The sequence below is a fragment of the Eleutherodactylus coqui genome, chromosome 12 (assembly GCF_035609145.1).
Source record: "Eleutherodactylus coqui strain aEleCoq1 chromosome 12, aEleCoq1.hap1, whole genome shotgun sequence".
Taxonomy (NCBI): domain Eukaryota; kingdom Metazoa; phylum Chordata; class Amphibia; order Anura; family Eleutherodactylidae; genus Eleutherodactylus; species Eleutherodactylus coqui.
Window position 1 is genome coordinate 10886929 of NC_089848.1, and position 20322 is coordinate 10907250.

At 42.3% G+C, this 20322-nt stretch overlaps 1 protein-coding gene across 1 annotated transcript in view; it reads left to right on the forward strand.

The window, feature by feature from the left end:
* The window catches only part of BLVRA (biliverdin reductase A), a 73402-nt gene extending 54331 nt beyond the window's left edge, over window positions 1-19071 (forward strand). The window contains exons 8-9 of the mRNA XM_066584766.1: window positions 9226-9402; window positions 18667-19071. Of these exons, the coding sequence (XP_066440863.1) occupies window positions 9226-9382 (157 nt within the window). The 3' untranslated portion in view covers window positions 9383-9402; window positions 18667-19071. The remainder of the gene's footprint in view (window positions 1-9225; window positions 9403-18666) is intronic.
* The last annotated feature ends 1251 nt before the right edge of the window (window positions 19072-20322 follow it).

Here is a 20322-nt window from a genome sequence, read left to right on the forward strand (position 1 = left end):
CATATAATCTGCACACAGGTGCATTGTACATATAATCTATATACAGGTGCATTGTACATATAATCTGCACACAGATACACTGTACATATAATCTACATACAGGTGCATTGTACATATAATCTGTATACAGGTGCATTGTACATATAATCTGCATACAGGTACATTGTATATATAATCTGTATACAGGTGCATTGTACATATAATCTGTATACAGGTACATTGTATATATAATCTATATACAGGTGCATTGTACATATAATCTGCATACAGGTACATTGTATATATAATCTGTATACAGGTGCATTGTACATATAATCTGTATACAGGTACATTGTATATATAATCTATATACAGGTGGATTGTACATATAATCTGCACACAGGTACATTGTACATATAATCTGCACACAGGTGCATTGTACATATAATCTATATACAGGTGCATTGTACATATAATCTGTATACAGGTACATTGTACATATAATCTGCATACAGGTGCATTGTACATATAATCTATATACAGGTGCATTGTACATATAATCTGTATACAGGTACATTGTATATATAATCTATATACAGGTGCATTGTACATATAAGCTGTATACAGGTGCATTGTACATATAATCTGCACACAGGTGCATTGTACATATAATCTGCACACAGGTGCATTGTACATATAATCTGTATACAGGTACATTGTATATATAATATGTATACAGGTGCATTGTACATATAATCTGCACACAGGTGCATTGTACATATAATCTGCACACAGGTGCATTGTACATATAATCTGTATACAGGTGCATTGTACATATAATCTGCACACAGGTGCATTGTACATATAATCTATATACAGGTGCATTGTACATATAATCTGTATACAGGTGCATTGTACATATAATCTGTACACAGGTGCACTGTAGATATAATCTGTATACAGCTGCATTGTATATATAATCTGCACACAGGTGCATTGTACATATAATCTGCACACAGGTGCATTGTACATATAATCTGCACACAGGTGCATTGTACGTATAATCTGTATACAGGTGCATTGTATATATAATCTGTATACAAGTGCATTGTACATATAATCTGCACACAGGTGCATTGTACATATAATCTATATACAGGTGCATTGTACATATAATCTGGACACAGGTGCATTGTACATATAATCTGCACACAGGTGCATTGTACATATAATCTATATACAGGTGCATTGTACATATAATCTGCACACAGGTACACTGTACATATAATCTACATACAGGTGCATTGTACATATAATCTGTATACAGGTGCATTGTACATATAATCTGCATACAGGTACATTGTATATATAATCTGTATACAGGTGCATTGTACATATAATCTGTATACAGGTACATTGTATATATAATCTATATACAGGTGCATTGTACATATAATCTGCATACAGGTACATTGTATATATAATCTGTATACAGGTGCATTGTACATATAATCTGTATACAGGTACATTGTATATATAATCTATATACAGGTGCATTGTACATATAAGCTGTATACAGGTGCATTGTACATATAATCTGCACACAGGTGCATTGTACATATAATCTGCACACAGGTGCATTGTACATATAATCTGTATACAGGTACATTGTATATATAATATGTATACAGGTGCATTGTACATATAATCTGCACACAGGTGCATTGTACATATAATCTGCACACAGGTGCATTGTACATATAATCTGTATACAGGTGCATTGTACATATAATCTGCACACAGGTGCATTGTACATATAATCTATATACAGGTGCATTGTACATATAATCTGTATACAGGTGCATTGTACATATAATCTGTACACAGGTGCACTGTAGATATAATCTGTATACAGCTGCATTGTATATATAATCTGCACACAGGTGCATTGTACATATAATCTGCACACAGGTGCATTGTACATATAATCTGCACACAGGTGCATTGTACGTATAATCTGTATACAGGTGCATTGTATATATAATCTGTATACAAGTGCATTGTACATATAATCTGCACACAGGTGCATTGTACATATAATCTATATACAGGTGCATTGTACATATAATCTGGACACAGGTGCATTGTACATATAATCTGCACACAGGTGCATTGTACATATAATCTATATACAGGTGCATTGTACATATAATCTGCACACAGGTACACTGTACATATAATCTACATACAGGTGCATTGTACATATAATCTGTATACAGGTGCATTGTACATATAATCTGCATACAGGTACATTGTATATATAATCTGTATACAGGTGCATTGTACATATAATCTGTATACAGGTACATTGTATATATAATCTATATACAGGTGCATTGTACATATAATCTGCATACAGGTACATTGTATATATAACTAGCGTACCCGTCGCGCGTTGCTGCGAAGACAGACAGACATACATACATTCGTTTTTATATATCTAGATGACGGCAGCAGCGACCACTGAGGTTTTGTAGGCCGCTGCTTCCCCCTTGCAGGCTGAATAAAATAGCCGTTGTGTGGAACATCCAATTTATCCGGCTGCTGTGGCTTCTTGGGAAGATAGCCTAGTACATGTTTGCCCACTTCCAACTCCAATGGAGACTGACTGTAAATGGCTGGCGTGCTCTAGTATTTATGGTTCCAAGCTGTACGTGTCATTGCATACAGTCTGTCTATCTATCTATCTATCTATCTATCTATCTATCTATCTATCTATCTATCTGGGTTATTGCATACAGTCTATCTATCTATCTATCTATCTATCTATGACATCAGGAAATGAGAGAATTAGATTCCGTACGTAAAATTTGAACGCTAATTCTTTGGCGCTTTGAATTGAATAATCGAGTTGGGACCCATTAGCTTTTCCTATTTATGACATAATCAATGCTCGAGCCAAATTTCAAGTTTCTATGACATTGGGAAATGAGAGAATTAAATTCCGTACATAAAATTTGGACGCTAATTCTTTTGCGCTTAGAATTGAATAATCGAGTTGGGATGAGACATAAGGCCTTGCCCATAAGCATTCCCCAACCTCCAAGAACTGAACCTACCTACCTGAATGAGATTTTGTAGGCCGCTGCTTCCCCCTTGCGGGCTGAATAAAATAGCCGTTGGGTGGAACATACAATTTATCCGGCTGCTGTGGCTTCTTAGGAAGATATCCTAGTACTTGTTTACCCACTTCCAACTCCAATGGTAATTGGCTGGCGTGCTCTAGTGGTTCCAAGCTGTACGTGTCATAATAGAGCCTTAATGACATCACAATGCAGCTTTATAGAACATGTTGGGGCATGTTCAAGGGCGTCCGATGTTGATGACATCAGTGATGACATCACAATAGCAGGTGGCTTACTTATTCGATCTACGTGGGGGGGGGGGGCGTAACTTTTGACGAAGCTCGCGCGCCATTTATCGTAGGATATTTGTACTATGCCTATAATCTTCCCAGGAGTGTACTCAACAACTTCCCAAAGTTTCATGGCGATCGGATGAATGGTGTAGTAGCGCATAAAGGACAAACACGCACGCACGCACACACGCACGCACGCACGCACGCAGACAGACATACATTCAATTTTATATATATAGATCTGTATACAGGTGCATTGTACATATAATCTGTATACAGGTACATTGTATATATAATCTATATACAGGTGCATTGTACATATAATCTGCACACAGGTACATTGTACATATAATCTGCACACAGGTGCATTGTACATATAATCTATATACAGGTGCATTGTACATATAATCTGTATACAGGTACATTGTACATATAATCTGCATACAGGTGCATTGTACATATAATCTGTATACAGGTACATTGTATATATAATCTATATACAGGTGCATTGTACATATAATCTGCATACAGGTACATTGTATATATAATCTGTATACAGGTGCATTGTACATATAATCTGTATACAGGTACATTGTATATATAATCTATATACAGGTGCATTGTACATATAATCTGCATACAGGTACATTGTATATATAATCTGTATACAGGTGCATTGTACATATAATCTGTATACAGGTACATTGTATATATAATCTATATACAGGTGGATTGTACATATAATCTGCACACAGGTACATTGTACATATAATCTGCACACAGGTGCATTGTACATATAATCTATATACAGGTGCATTGTACATATAATCTGCATACAGGTACATTGTACATATAATCTGCATACAGGTGCATTGTACATATAATCTGTATACAGGTACATTGTATATATAATCTATATACAGGTTCATTGTACATATAATCTGCATACAGGTACATTGTATATATAATCTGTATACAGGTGCATTGTACATATAATCTGTATACAGGTACATTGTATATATAATCTATATACAGGTGCATTGTACATATAATCTGCACACTGGTGCATTGTACATATAATCTATATACAGGTGCATTGTACATATAATCTGTATACAGGTACATTGTATATATAATCTATATACAGGTGCATTGTACATATAATCTGTATACAGGTACATTGTACATATAATCTGCATACAGGTGCATTGTACATATAATCTGTATACAGGTGCATTGTACATATAATCTGTATACAGGTGCACTGTACATATAATCGGCACACAGGTGCATTGTACATATAATCTATATATAGGTGCATTGTACATATAATCTGTATACAGGTACACTGTACATATAATCTGCACACAGGTGCATTGTACATATAATCTGTATACAGGTACATTGTACATATAATCTGCACGCAGGTGCATTGTACATATAATCTGTATACAGGTGCACTGTACATATAATCTGCACACAGGTTCATTGTACATATAATCTGTATACAGGTACATTTTACGTATGATCTGTATACAGGTGCATTGTACAGGTGCTTATTAATCCATTTAGGACCAGGCACTGTAAATATAAGGCGCTTGGTCCAGAGTTTATAGCCCAGTCGTATGTAAAATTACGATGGGGATTAAAGCCTCCTGCTTCTGTAATCAATTAGAAGCAGGACGAGCTATCACCTGTTAGTCACAGGAGCAGGAGGGAGAAGTGGTTTTTAACCCTTTCTGCCTCCTTCTTTCTTCAGTACACATTGCTTAATGAGCGCTATGTACTAATGTGAAAGTGTTTCTTCCACTACGAAAGTCCGGGGGTCATATAGCTGCAGGATTCCCTGCTATAGCAGAGCTACAAGGTCCTAGTAGACCCTGATCAGCTCTGCCATTGACTATTGTCACTACAGGGGGATGTTTTCCCCTGTAAGGGCTCCTACCAATTTGTTTTTTTTAAATTCAATTTTCAAGAAGACTTTCTAATATAAAAAACGCATCGCACAAAAATCGCAAAGCACAAACTTGCCATGCGTTTTTAACATTAGAAAGTCCCATTGACATTTGAGTTAAAAAAAACCACAAGTGGATAGGAGCCCTAACTGAGGCGCCTATGGATGCCCCAGCTACAGTAGGAATAAAGAAAAATATGTGAATGTTCCCAGAGCTCTTATATGACGTCATGGGGGACACAGATAGTAAAAAACATAATTACATAAATAAGTTAAAAAAAATACTGAATAAAACAACAATATATACATAAGAAACAAAATAATCCAAAACCGACACCAACCAAAACCTGCGACTATATGCGCCCTGTAATCCAAAACCATACATATCATATATCGAAACGTCTAAAACAAAATGAGGAACCCGTTCCTGTACTTTATTTTAGCATAAATACACTATTTAAAAAAATAACTAGAAATGTTAATCAATTTTTTAGCTTTTTACCCTCAATAAAACAAAAAAAAAGTCAGTGAAAAAGATATTTTTAAATAACCCCATATGTTACAGAAAAAAGCGCAGCAGAAATAATTTTAATAGCTAAAGGAAAAATATTAGGGCAGTAAAACCACCACATGGGTAAAATCCCTAAAAAGTGTCTGGTCCTTAGGGGTTAGGTAATAGTCCTTAGGTAATAGTGAAAAGTTATACCGCTGATTCTAGCACAAAAGTGTCAGAAAGAGTGCCAGCCGAGGCACATAGCTCAGTGTTTGCTCTGCACATGTGCTGCTAGGAGTCAGAACTTGCTGAAGTTGAGTCAGAGACATTACATGGCAACAGAAATAAATGAAACCATACTCACAGAATGTCTGTTATGCCGCAGGGTCCCAGCTGTCGTATAGATGCCCTGCGCCACCTCCTGCCAGCAGGTCTCCCTCAACTGACGATCCTTAATTTCTGCAGGCAGTATCCCACAGCGCTGGTCTGTTCTCCACCATACAGATCAGGAGCTCCACATTGACTTCTTCTGGCATTTTGTGTAGGAAGATAAGATGGAAACCTTCTAAAAATATCTGCCGTGGCTGCCCTGCGATTTCCAGCAGACTTCATAGTATACTGACTAGTGGCTGTGCAGTTATTGTATGCTGTTTTTCACGGATGACCCTGGGTATTGTGTGCACATTGGTGCATCTCCATAGACTTCTATGGGCCCTTTAATGCACAAATACGCAGGAAAATAGAGCATGCATGCAAAAAGATTAATTTATGTGAAATAACCCATCCACATCAATGGGTTCTATTCTCTACGTGTTGTCCCCCTGAAGACTAGAAAGGGCACAAAGCCAAAAATGTATTGTACCCCGAACTACATAGAGGAAGAAAGTAAAGAATGAATGAACTAAAGAATGTAGCAAGGATAGGCTTTATATTAGGATCACATTATAATATATTGGCTGCTTTGCTTGCTTCCATTGCATTGGCTATTATTGCATGAAGGCAGTGTTTGGTATCCTTGTCTAAAGGGCCTATTGTGTTTATAGCGTAAAGACAAATGCTGGGAGCCGATGAAAACTTTTCACTGACAAGGGAGTTGGACTTCCATGTATGAAACTTTTGATATTCTGCTCGTTTAGATGTCAGGTCTCTGAGATCTGCTCCACTGAGTGAAGCAAGAGAAAACTACAATCCTGTATATAGCGAGATATCAAGTGCACAGAATATTAAATCGAGGTCTATTACCTTTAGTTCGGTTCCACGGGGAGAACCATCACCTTTACAAAGCCACAAGCAAGATATGTATCATCTTCAAGTCTCTTTCAACTTCTAAGAAAAGTTTCTGACGACTTCATAAATGTGTAGTAAACTCCTTAGTCCAATGACTATTAGTGGAAGCTTTGGAGACAAAAAATAATCCTACTTCTTAGGCCGCCTGCACACGGGCGGAAATCCCGCGGGATTTCCGCCATTGAAAGCCTGCATAGGAGTGCATTACAATACGCACTCCTATGCAGACGGCCGCGGTTTGGCCACGCGAAATGTCGCGCGGCAAACAAACCGCGGCATGTCCTATTTTTGTGCGGGGCTCACATGAAAGAGCCGGGGCCGCCGGGCGCGGGTGAGTACGCGCTCGTCTCTGCAGGCGCTCGGGTCGGGTCCCGCGGCGAGAATTCTCGCCGCCGGATCCGACCCGCTTGTCTGCAGGCGGCCTTATATTGTACTTATTATGTTGGGAGATTATTAAAGCTGAGAACACAGTCATTGTGTGAACGAATGACAAAGTGTATTGAACTTAATATACTATGTCTGGAATATACTTCATATATCGTCTACTTTAAAACCCCCAGTGTAGCAAGATTTAGGGTGATCAAACACACACCTTTTTCCTGTAAAAACACCATTGTAGTTTTTCCCATTCAGGACCTCAACGATGAGCTGTTCACCAAGGACACTCTTCTAGCGTATGCAGTTGTTAGAGTAATCACTTAATTTATGTGATACTCAAGGGGTATCATAGTCTAATCAATCAGATATGCCTAATTTAGTCTATGCATCAGAGAAGAGAACAATGAGAAACACTCAAGTGATGTTTCCAACCGCTTGTGTTTTATTGTTCCAATGCAAGAGGTAATATAGTATAACAACCCTGAAAAGGTCTACAGCTTGTGTGGTACTGCTCTTTTAGTAAAACATTACAAAGGATGACTATGACAAATCTGCATGCTCAGCGTCCCTGTTAGTTAAATTTCACTACAATACATGTCTTTTGCACACGTACGTTTTGCTATGCATGTAGCACAAATATTATGCACATGACACTACTGCATAAAATATAATTAAATACTTTCACACAGTTGTTGTGTTGCTTGAAGCACATAGCTCCATACATTGTGCAGCGGCCCAGACTGAATGGTGCTCAGCCAAAAGCCTTGTATGAAAAAAAACAAATCCCCCTGTAATATATATATATATATATATATATATATATAATGCACATGTATATACTATGACCTCAGGGATTAGTCACTTGCTTAGGACTGCCATCTTTTTCTCAAGATGGGTGCCAAACTCTCATTTACTCAGTCCACAATGAAGTATTTAATTTGGTGTATGCCAGTTTTATTGTATTTTCACTGCAACTTAACAGCAACAATTCACACATTTACACTGCTCAGAAACAAAACAAAATCCTGGCCGTCTGGCCTCTCACTATACATTAAGCATTTTCCTTACTAATGGGCCTAGTGCCTAAAAACCTTACAGAGCAGTGCTTAAATCATCAGTCCTTTAACAGCACAGGATGCGTCGCCTCACCCAAGCCTTAACTCATACCCTCTCTACTAAAAGAGTAGGAACAGGAAGCTCAGAAGGGCTCCTCTAACAACCTCCCACTTCTTTGTAACAAGGCCATCTAGTAGCTCAAACTTGTGACTACAGTGGCTGCACTGCCACCATACATACACACACAAAAATGTACAACCAAATCCACATTATATTTTCCTTCATACATAAATAAAGTAAAGCTAAAAATGAGGTCAGTTGAATGCTGCGTCCCCCACGGATGCCACGCCACTTTGTCCCCAGCTGAAGCCGCATAGCTTTTTAAGGAGGCCTCATTTAAGGAGTTAGCCATTATGTAGTACACAGAACACAAGTGTAGGCAGGACTTACAATACGTATCCTGGGAGTGATGGACAGACTTTCTGGCAAGAACACAACCATTATAAATAAGTAATTAGCTTCTTGAGGACCACACTTTGATGTTATTTTCATTGCGTTTGAGTTTGCAGTCCACCATTTTACCTTGTAGACTAATAAACTACTTTCTTTAGAGACACTTGCAACTATATTTAATAACTGCACAATGTCCTTGATTCCCAGGGAAGCGCAGTCATTATCATTCAGTCTGTCACAGGAGTTCAGCCGCGCACATCTGTCTCACTGTTCCAAATGGCAGCACTCAGAGGGGAGCGCAACCAATGTCATCATCTTTACCTGCATGCATCTGGCTAAGAGGAGGCACGGGGATTTAATCTGACCTTTAGAAGTGAAATTAAGGTGAGTCAGCGCGGCCTCTAAATACAAGATTAGCACAACTTCCAGTCTACACAGACTGACATGCTGGATAAAGATACGTTCGGAGGTTGAAGTAGCACAACGTCAAACACATTGGAAGAGAGTTATTAAGACTCGCTCTTCATAAGCCAGAGGTGCACGCCTCTTAATACATTTGGTGCATCTTGGGACATCAGCGCACACAAACTGAGATCTACACTAGTTATGAGCAGGCATAAATTTTCACTATAATTTACACTAATTTCTGGTGTAATTTATGCTAAACCCGTCGGGCAGTGGGTGGCCCCCTACTGCTACAACGTTTTTGAAAGCGGTAAGTGCACAGTAACATTTTTTAAAAGTCCACATTTTTGCACAAAACAGGCATGGGTCAAAATTAGCATTTTTTTTATTAACCCTTTCCAATCCAATTTGTATCCTGGTTTTCCTAGGGGGCTTACTCTTTTTTTGCCGTTACACAACAGCGCTATCTGCTGGCTAAAGCCAGTACTGCATGAGGCGACATGTTGGATAGGCTCTGACAGCAGAGAAGCTGGCAATATACAGTAAGAGAACCCAGACGGACCTTCTCTAACACCAGAGCTGTACAGCCTTAAATCATAATGTCTTTAGACGTCAGACAGTGGATTGGAAAGGGTTAAGCTAGAAAACAGGCTGTGTAAGCGTGGCCTTAGATGATATCAAACTCAGTATGACACAGATACAAGTAAGAACTAGAGATGAGCGAGTATACTCGCCAAAGGCAATTGCTCGAGCGAGCATTGCCTTTAGCGAGTATCTCCCCCGCTCGAGACTGCAGGTTCGGGTGCCGTCACGGGGGAGCGGTGAGTAGCGGCTGTCAGCAGGAGGGAGCGGGGGGGGGGGGGGGGGGGAGAGGGAGGGAGAGATAGTTCCGCCCCGCTCTCCCCCGCAGCTCCGTGCCCGCTGCCGGCACCCGAACCTGCAGTCTCGAGCGGGGGAGATACTCGCTAAAAGCAACGCTCGCTCGAGCAATTGCCTTTAGCGAGTATACTCGCTCATCTATAGTAAGAACCTATATATACAGTAGTACAGAAAATAAACCTTTCCAATCCAATTTGTGTCCTGGTTTACCTAGGAGGCTTACTCTTTTCTGCTGTTATACAATGGTGCTATATGCTGGCTAACACCAGTACTGCATGAGGTGACACGTTAGATAGGCTCCGACAGCAGAAAGGCTGGCAATATAAGGTAAGAGAACCCCAACGGGCGTCTTCCAACATCTAAGCTGTACAGCCTTAAATCATAATGTCTTTAGACGTCAGACAGTGGATTGGAGAGGGTTAAAGAGATAGGAATTCATGGACTAATATAGTAACATAGTATTTTAGACTGAAAAAAGACATATGTCCATCCAGTGCAGCATATTATCCTGCAATACTGATCCAGAGGAAGGCAAAAAAAAAAACATGAGAAGCCCAAATTTACTCATTTTAGGGGAAAAAATTATCTTCCCGACTCCAATCTGACAATCCAAATAATCCCCAGATCACTGACCCTTCTGAATTAATCAGTGATATAACATGTAATATTGTATTGCTCAAGAGAAGCGTTTAGGCCCCTCCTGTACCCTTTTATCAAGTTCCCCATCACCACGTCCACAGGCAGAGAGTTCCATAGTCTCACTGCTCTTACTATAAAGAACCCCCTTCTATGTCGGTGCAGAAAGATACGGATTACTTACCGGTAGTCCCATTTCCAGGAGTCATCACGACAGCCCCATTACACATGGAGGTTGCCCTCTGACCTCAGTAGGGACAGGAAGAGAGTTTAAAGCACCTCCCCTTCCACCCATGCTTTAGTGACTTACAATTTATTACGGTGGACAATGTTTACTAAACCAAAATTTGCCTTTATTCGGTCATATTGACATTGAAAAGAACATTAATTATTCTATAAGGGAGGGAACTATGGGCCGTCGTGATGACTCCTGGAAATAGGACTACCGGTAAGTAATCCGTATCTTTCCAGGTCGTCATCCCGACGGCCCCATTACACATGGAGTATACCAAATCATACGTGACTTTAGGGTGGGACTACTGCCTGGAGGACTTTTCGCCAGTAGCCCAGGTCTTTGTCTGACTGGATGTTAACCCTATAGTGTCTGATAAACGTGTATATGCTAGACCAGGTGGCTGCTTTGCAGATTGGCTCGGCAGACGCCTGGCCTTTTTCTGCCCAAGAGGAGGAGAGGGAGCGTGTGGAGTGAGCTCTAATTTTTCCCGGGGGATCGAAGCCCCTGGCTTTATATGCCTCTTGGATGGCAGTCTTGATCCACCTCGCAATGGTGCCCTTAGATGCCGTCTTTCCTTTTGCTGGCCCCTGAAATTGGATAAAGAGGTTGTTATTTTTTCGGAAAGAGCGGGTAGCTTCTACATATGCTAGAACGGCTCTCCTAACATCTAGGTTGTGAAATTCTCGTTCTTTATCATTGCGGGGATTTTAGCAGAAAGAGGGCAGGGTGATTGTCTGCTCCCTATGGAACTTTGACACTACCTTTGGTAGGAAGGCTGGGTCTAGCTTAAAGGTGATTCTGTCATCTTGTATAAGCATGTAAGGTTCAATACAGCATAAGGCTTGTAATTCCCCTATTCTCCGAGCCGAGGTTATGGCGACTAAAAGGGTAACTTTTAGCGTAAGTAATCTTAGGGGGAGTTGGGAGAGGGGTTCAAAGGGGGGTTGGCAAAAACTATTCAAGACTAGGTTTAAGTCCCAGGTAGGGAAAGTTTCCCTAATAAAAGGCCGGATCCTATCTGCCCCTTTGAGGAATCTCCGAACCCAGCAGTGTTCTGCCAAAGGAAAGTCTAGGTAAGACCCCAGTGCGGCTGTCTGAACCTTAAGGGTTCTTGGGCTAAGGCCTTTCTCTAGGCCTGCCTGCAAAACTTCCAGGATTGCAAGTATATCAATCTCTGGAATTTTGCATGGATCTATTTTGCAGAAGTCTGTGAACTTCCTCCATATCCTATCATAGATGGCTGTAGTGATAGGTTTACGGCTCTTTGTTAAGGTGGTAATTACTTTATGGGAAAGTCCCTTCCCTCGCAGTATTATGCTTTCAGCATCCATGCCGCTAGTTTCAATTTTTCGACCCCCGGGTAGTTTAGCGGGCCCTGGAGAAGGAGATCTTCCACGGCCGGTAGTAGAATTGCCCCCTGGATTGTCAAGGCTTTTAGCAGGGGATACCAGGGTCTTTTGTCCCACATGGGGGCAACTAGGATGAGTGACACCCGGCTGGTCTGGATTTTTCTGAGGGTGTGGGGAATCAGTGGGAATGGGGAAAAGGCGTAGGCTATGTCCATGTCCCAGCTTTGGGACAGGGCATCTACTCCACACGGGTTGTCTCCTGGATTTAGCGAGTAAAAGTCCCGGCACTTTGTATTTCCCCTCGTGGCGAACAGGTCTATCTGTGGTTCTCCCCATGGCCGCTTAGTTGGTCGAAGACTCGCTGGTTCAGCCCCCATTCTCCTGGAAGTATGCTTTGTCTGCTCAGGAAGTCGGCAACGACGTTTGTGGACCCTTTTAGATGGATCGCTGAGAGGGACAGCATGTTGGATTCCGCCCAGCGGAGTATCTTTGCCGCCCATTGTTGGAGGTGTGGGTGTCACGTTTTCCCCTGGCGACGAACAAACGACAGAGCTGTCATATTATCAGTCAAGATTTTAACATGCCTTCCTCTTAAATGGGGTTCTGCTGCCTGAAGGGTCTCCCAGATTGCTCTTAATTCTCTATAATTAGATGAGCGCTTTGCTACTTGGGAGTCCCAGGTTCCCTGTAGATTTAGGTCGGCTACTTGCGCTCCCCATCCTGTTTTACTGGCATCTGTTGTGACGGGTACAGCGGGTTCTCGCGACCAGGAGGTACCTTTGTTTAGGTTCCTCTGTGAGGTCCACCAGCGTAGGGACTCTTTGACTTGGACGGACAGACTCACCTTCTTGTCCAGGGAGGTCTGCCGTTTGTCCCACCTGGCAAGGATGAACCTTTGTAGTTGTCGGGTATGGGCTTGTGCCCATGGTATTATCTGTATGCAGGCTGTTAGAATACCGAGCACCTTCATTGTTTCTCTGATAGATACTGTAGTAGCCTGACAGAGGGAGGTTACTGCTTGGATAAGGTCTTCCTTCCTAGATGATGGAAGCCGAGATTCCTGGATGTGGGAGTCTAATAATACGCCCAGGTATACCTTCTGTGTACCTGGGTTCAGGTCGGACTTCTGTTCATTGACTATCCACCCTAAATTGTTTAGGGTAGACAGGACCATGGATAGGTCCGTGCGTATGGCCTTTTCCGTTTTTGACACCAGCAAGAAATCATCCAGATATGGAATTATAAGGATTTGGTTCCATCTGAAATAGGCTACCATCTCTATTATTATTTTTGTAAAAACCCGAGGAGCGGTCGAGATTCCGAACGCTAGGGCCGTAAACTGATAGTGCTGGATTTTGTCACCCTCCTGCAGGGCGAATCTCAAGTACTTATGATGGACTGCGGCTATTGGGACGTGGTAGTATGCGTCTTTGAGATCTATAGTGCACATTACACTATCAGGGTCTATTAATGAGACAATAGACCGCACCATTTCCATCTTAAATTTTTTATATGAAATAAATTTATTTAGGGCTCTGAGATTAACCCCTTCCCGCTCCAGGACGTACCGTTACGTCCCGGGAGCCTGGTACTTCCCGCAAAAGGACGTACCGGTACGTCCTGGAGATAGCACGGGATCACATAAGATCCCGCGCTATCCCGCAGCGGGAGCCGGCTGTCAGTCACAGCCGGCGTCCCGCTCCAACAGCGGGGGGACATCGGAGATGCGCCCGCCGCTGTTAACCCCTTCCCTGCCGCGATCTAAGTAGATCGCGGCAGGGAAAGAGTTCACAGAAGGATCGCGATCCCTGTGTGTCTCCGGCCGGAACTCGCGATGTTATCGCGAGAGCCTGGCCTGTCACCATGGCAACAGGACGCCAGACACTGGCGTCCTGTATTGCCTGTGCCTATAATCGCTGTACAAGCGATAAGGCATGGCAGAAAAGTAGCTCTGCCATGCCTTATAACAGCGATCATAGGCACAGTGATGTAAGTCCCTCAGAGGGACTCAAATAGTATAAAAAAAAGAAAAGAAAAGTGTAAAAAAAAGAAAAATGTAAAAAAAAAAAGTAAAAAAAACCCTTTTTTATGCTTTTTCTAATATTAGCATAAAAAAAGGGAAAAAAAAATAAAACCCCACATATTGGATATTGACGCGTCCGTAACGACATGTACAAAAAGTTGAACATGCTTTTTATTTTGTACGACAAAAAGCGTAAAAAAAAACGCTAAAAAACAGAGGCAAAATGCTAATTTTTAGCATTTTGCCTCACAAAAAAGGCAATAAAAGTGATCAAAAAAGCCGTACATTTCCCAAAATGGTACCAATAAAAACTACAGCTTGTCTCGCAAAAAATAAGCCCTTATAGAGCTCCGTACATAGAAAAATAAAAAAGTTACAGGACTTTGAATGCAGCTATAGAGAAAAAAAAAAGATTTCCAAAAAAAGGGGGGTTTTATTGCAAAAAAGTGTAAAAACCTAAGAAAAATATAACAATTTTGGTATCGTTGTTACCGTACCGACCCGCAGAAAAAATTTAGTGTGTCATTTATGCTGCATGATTAACGCTGTAAAAAAAAAAAAAAAAATCTATGGCAGAATTGATGCGTTTTCTCTCCCTGTTATCATTAAAAAAAAAAAAAAAAAATTTTACGATATTGTCTATGTACCCAAAAGTGGCACCGATAAAAACTACAGATCGCCACGCAAAAAACAAGCCCTTATACGGCCGCGTCCACGGAAAAATAAAAAAGTTATGGCTTTTGAAAAATGGAGATGGAAAAATACCAAAAAAATCGCTTGGTCCTCAACGTCAAAATAGGCCGTGTCATTAAGGGGTTAAAGATAGTCCTAATAGAAACGGTTGTTTTTTTGATTAGAAACAGGGGGGAATAGAATCCCTCACCCCTTTCGTGATCAGGGACTTGTGCAATGACCCCTAAGTCCTTGAGTTCTTGTACGCCTTTTATGAGGTTCCCTTGTTCTTGTAGGGACCCAGGGGAGGTTATGAGGAATCTCCTAGGGGGTAGAGAGTGGAATTCAATTCGGTACCCCACTTCAATTATCTGGAGTACCCAGGGGTTAGATGTTATCCCCTGCCACTGACTTAGATAGCGTGCTAATCTACCCCCTGTTTGTTCAGGAGAGGGTTGAGCTTCCTTACCCCGACCTCCCTTGGAGTATGACCATCTTTCAGTCTTCCCTTTCCCTTTGACTTCAGAAGGTGGCTGCCGTGTCCTCCTCAGAAAGGATGGTTTCCTGTAAGGCTGTCTGTCGGGAAGGGCCTTGCTTTTATCGCCGACTTTCTCCAGGATCTTGTCCAAGACGGGCCCAAAGATGTTTTCCCCTGGGATGGCGCAGAGTTTATTTTTGATGTTATGTCTGCAGCCCATGTCTTTTGCCATAATGCCCTTCTTGCTGTATTGCTAAGGACCCCGTTTTTTGCGCCATATCTGACGGTCTCCGCTGATGCGTCGGCCAGAAAAGCAGTAGCCATTTTTAGGAGGGGAAGACAACTGGCTAACTCCTCTCTAGGGGCCCAATCTTTAATAGAGGCTTCCAGCCTGTTTAGCCATAGGACCATGGATCTGGCCACGGAAGTCGATACTGTGCTGGCCTCGACGGTAAAGGAAGTTGCTTCCCAGGCCCTCCTCATCAATCCGTCGATCTTTTTATCCATGGGATCCGAGAGTTGTGAGGTGTCTTCAAAGGGCAAGAGGGTTTTCTTGGCTACCTTTGCAATTTGTATATCGACCTTTGGGGTCTCTCTGTATAGGCGGACGACCTCAGGAGCGAACGCAAGCCGGTTTCGGATTTCCCTTGATACCGATAGCCTCTTCTCAGGCTCCTGCCATTGATCTGCAATCACCTGTTGCAGGGTCTGGTTGACCGGGAACATGGTCCTTCTTCGTGACCGGAGGCCGCCAAACATTTCGTCCTGGATTGTCCTCTTCTATCTGCATTGTCTCCCTCACTGCCTTGATGAGGTCTGCAATGTCGTTTGAGGAGAAGTAGTATTTTTTCTCATCCTCTATAAGTACTGGCGGGTCCTCTAGTTCTCCTTCTGACAGGAGTTCCAGGGATTCACCGGAAATTGAGCTCGCCGATTCGGTTTGTCTTGGTCTTTTAGGGACCCGTGACGAACCTGGCTGAGCCTGGGGGAAGGACGCCTTGCAGGCCTGTAATTCTTCCCTGATCATACAGCGGATGTCAGTTTTAAACGCCGCTTTTTCCTCTGCTAATATCTTTCCTGTGCATTCCTCGCATAGGGGCTTTTTATAATTTTCCGCAAGCTTTTTGCTGCAGAGGACACATGTTTTAGACTTTTTTCTGGGGTCCGCCTTACTCTTTGGACCTTTCTTATCCATCTAACCCATACAAAACAATGGGGGAGAGGGGAGAGAAAAAGGGGAACATATATGTATCCAATCCAGTACAAGTGGTAACTTGCGCATTCCATTTTTTGGCATATAGCCTACTCACGGCTTGTAGGGTATCTGTTTCTCGCTCTCGTGCTGAGCTGTCGCGAGTAGACATGCTTTTGGCACTTCTAGGCAGTCAGCAGGATACCTCCATTTAGTAGCGCCTGCTTTATATGGGAGAAATTTCGAATTTGGCGCCATTTCCGGGTTCTCTGCTGGTAGTCACGCCCCCTACGTTAAGCGCGTGACGTCACCACACCGGATGACGTCACCGCTATGCGCGCCGAGGATCCAGGAGCCCGGGAGGCCGCCGCTGCTGTTCCCCTGCCAGGAGGAACTATCTCATCGCGGCAGCGGCGGCCTGAACATGCGGACCGCGCAAGGGAGACCCGCGCTGCTGAGGCGACTTACGGCTCCTTCGGCGGCGTAGGTCGGGGATGCAGGGACTATGGCGGTATGCGGCCCCGACCTCTACCCTCCAGGGGGATCGCACAGCGTGCGGTAAGTTTCTTTCCTCCACAGGTTCGCTGGAGCTCTCTGCTTCATCTGGCCACCGTAGGGACAGAAAGACACTAAAGCATGGTGGAAAGGGAGGTGCTTTAAACTCTCTTCCTGTCCCTACTGAGGTCAGAGGGCAACCTCCATATGTAAATGGGGACGTCGGGATGACGACCTGGAAACCTTCTTTCCTCTAGACACAGAAGGCATCACCATTGTTACAGTCACAGTCCTGGGTATAACGAGATGATGGGAGAGATCTTTGTATTGTTCCCTGATATATTTACACATAGTTATTAGAGCGCCCCCTTGTTACAGTCTTGGGTATAAATAGATCGTGGGAGAGATCTCTGTATTCTCCCCTGATATATTTCTTAGAGCGCCCTCTTGTTACAGTCCTCGGTATAAATAGATGATTGGAGAGATCTCTGTACTGAACCCTGATATATTAAGTCCTTCATACGTATGGGCCGCATCTGGGGTACTTAAAATATAATACGGACAATAGGAATTTCTCCATCCTTTATTGAGTAAACGTAAGCTGACAACATTTCAACTGCATCACACAGCCTTTGTCTAGTCAATAGCAACACTGACACCCCACTCCAATTAATACATGAGATGCTACAAATATGACCCTATGATATATTTATGTCAACCCTGATATATTTATACAGTTATTAGGTCGCCCCTCAGCCGTCTTTTTCTAAACTAAATAACCCCAATGTTAATAACCTCTCTGGGTATTGTAGTCCAGTGAGTCCACCCATTCAGTTTATTATTTTAGTTGCCCACCTCTGTACTCGCTCAAGCTCTGATATGTTCTTGAGTACCGGCACCCAAAACTGTCCACAATATTCCATGTGTGGTCTGACCAGTGACTTGTAAAGAGGAAGAACAATGTTCTTATCATGCGCCCCTAGATCTCTTGTGATGCACCCCATGATACTATTTGCCTTGGCAGCAGCTGCCTGACGCTGGTCGCTCCAGTTGAGTTTGTAGTTAACCAAAGTCCCCAAGTCCTTTTCCATGTCAGCGTTACCCGGTGGTCTTCCATTTAGCATGTAATGATGACTAGCTTATTTTTATACAATTCCTGGAACTTTGCCCATTCATTTAAAGTTCCTATTCCTATAATGAGTAACCCAACTATTCTGTCTTCTATATGCATTCAAACTGTGCAGATCTTCAATTTTTCTCTCTTTTAACTCTGTGGCTATTCAGGAGATTTGAAGTTTGGAACTGCACCCTATGACCCAGAAAGGAAAGCCGCTCATACAGAATAACTCTTACTCCAGAAGATCTCCTCTGTCCATGTATTACATGAGCAGCCCATCGTTTGCATGTAATGCTATGTTTCCCTTGCACCAAGTGCTGCAGTGGAGATGTATATTATATGGGTTCTCCGGAATAAATCATCTGCTGACGGTCACATGTCCTCCGGAGACTCACTAGGGTGACATTTCCTTTCTTATGAAGAAAAATCAGAGAGGTTCATAGCTAATTATGTCTGTAACATAGTTTGTGGCTTCCACTACAGGCAGGAGGGATGTATTTATCATCTGTGCATTGCAGTTTTGACTAATAAAGTCCTAATCTTTCCTGTTGCAAGTGGACTTCCTGCTGGGCCCTTCTGACTCATCGGCAGCATCAATTAAACAAGCTCAATGCTCATAAATATTAATAGGAAAATCATGTTGCATTCAGTCTTTTAATATTGATAACATTTCCTTTGATTATTACCATATGAAAGACTATTTATTATTGAGGACAATGCAGTACTCGCGCGACCAGACCGCGACTCGCAGAAACAACGTATCACTTACCAAAACGGAAAAGTTCCTTCATGCAAAACAACAGTTCATGCGATTGAAAACGTCCAAAGTTCTATAATAGTGCCGTCGCCGACCGCTGCTTGAGTAGAGTCTCCAGACTCAGTAATGGGTTGGTAGAGCCTAACACCGAGCTTATCACCAGTACTTACATCATTTTCACCCTATTCCCTACCCTGGGACAATTTCAGAAAATCCCTTTACTCTGTTCTCCTGGTTTCACAAACTGTTTTTTTTCTTAAAGCAGCAGATTTTATGGTAGTTTTTCATGCAGTTTTTTAGCCAAAGCCAGAAGGGAATTCAAAAAGAACGGGAAATGTAAAGGAATGACTTGGACCTCTTTTACACGACTGTATGCATTTTTACGCTCAGCCAATTGCAGCTAAAAACCGCATGAATGAAGAATAGCCGCGATCAACTGCCGAGCTTGATTAGTGTTTTCTCGTCCATTCATACGGGCGGTGTATCGGCGTAAAAATACGCTGCAGCGCGGAAATCCCTCGTCAGCAGAAATCCTCGGAATGACCATTAATGCTTAAATAGAGCCAGCTGTCTTCTTTTCCGAGCATTGGACACAGCAAATCTCCCTCCCCTTTCCTTTTTTTTCAGCTCCCTTAAAGTCTAGTGGAGACTCCAGGGTATTTTGGCAAAATATAGGGCAAGACCTATCTTTTCACGCGCCGTATAAAATTGCCATTTTCGGTTGCCGATGTCTTATTATTCCCAGCGTGATTTTTTTACGTAGCTAAAAATTGCTCATCTGAATAAAAACATTGGGATCCAATGTTTCAGATGGTCGCAATGTTTTAACGGGGCTAAATGAGCCACATATATACGGCCGTGTTAATAAAGCCTTATATTACAATTAAAACTGATCATGTTATATACAGGGTGTAGTCAAAGACTGATCTAGTGCTATATCTCGCTACTGGCAGCCCCCAGTATAATAGTAACACCCCACAGCGGCCCCTAGTATAACAGTAACACCCCACAGCGGCCCCTAGTATAATAATGACACCCCACAGTGGCCCCCCAGTAGTAATAGTAA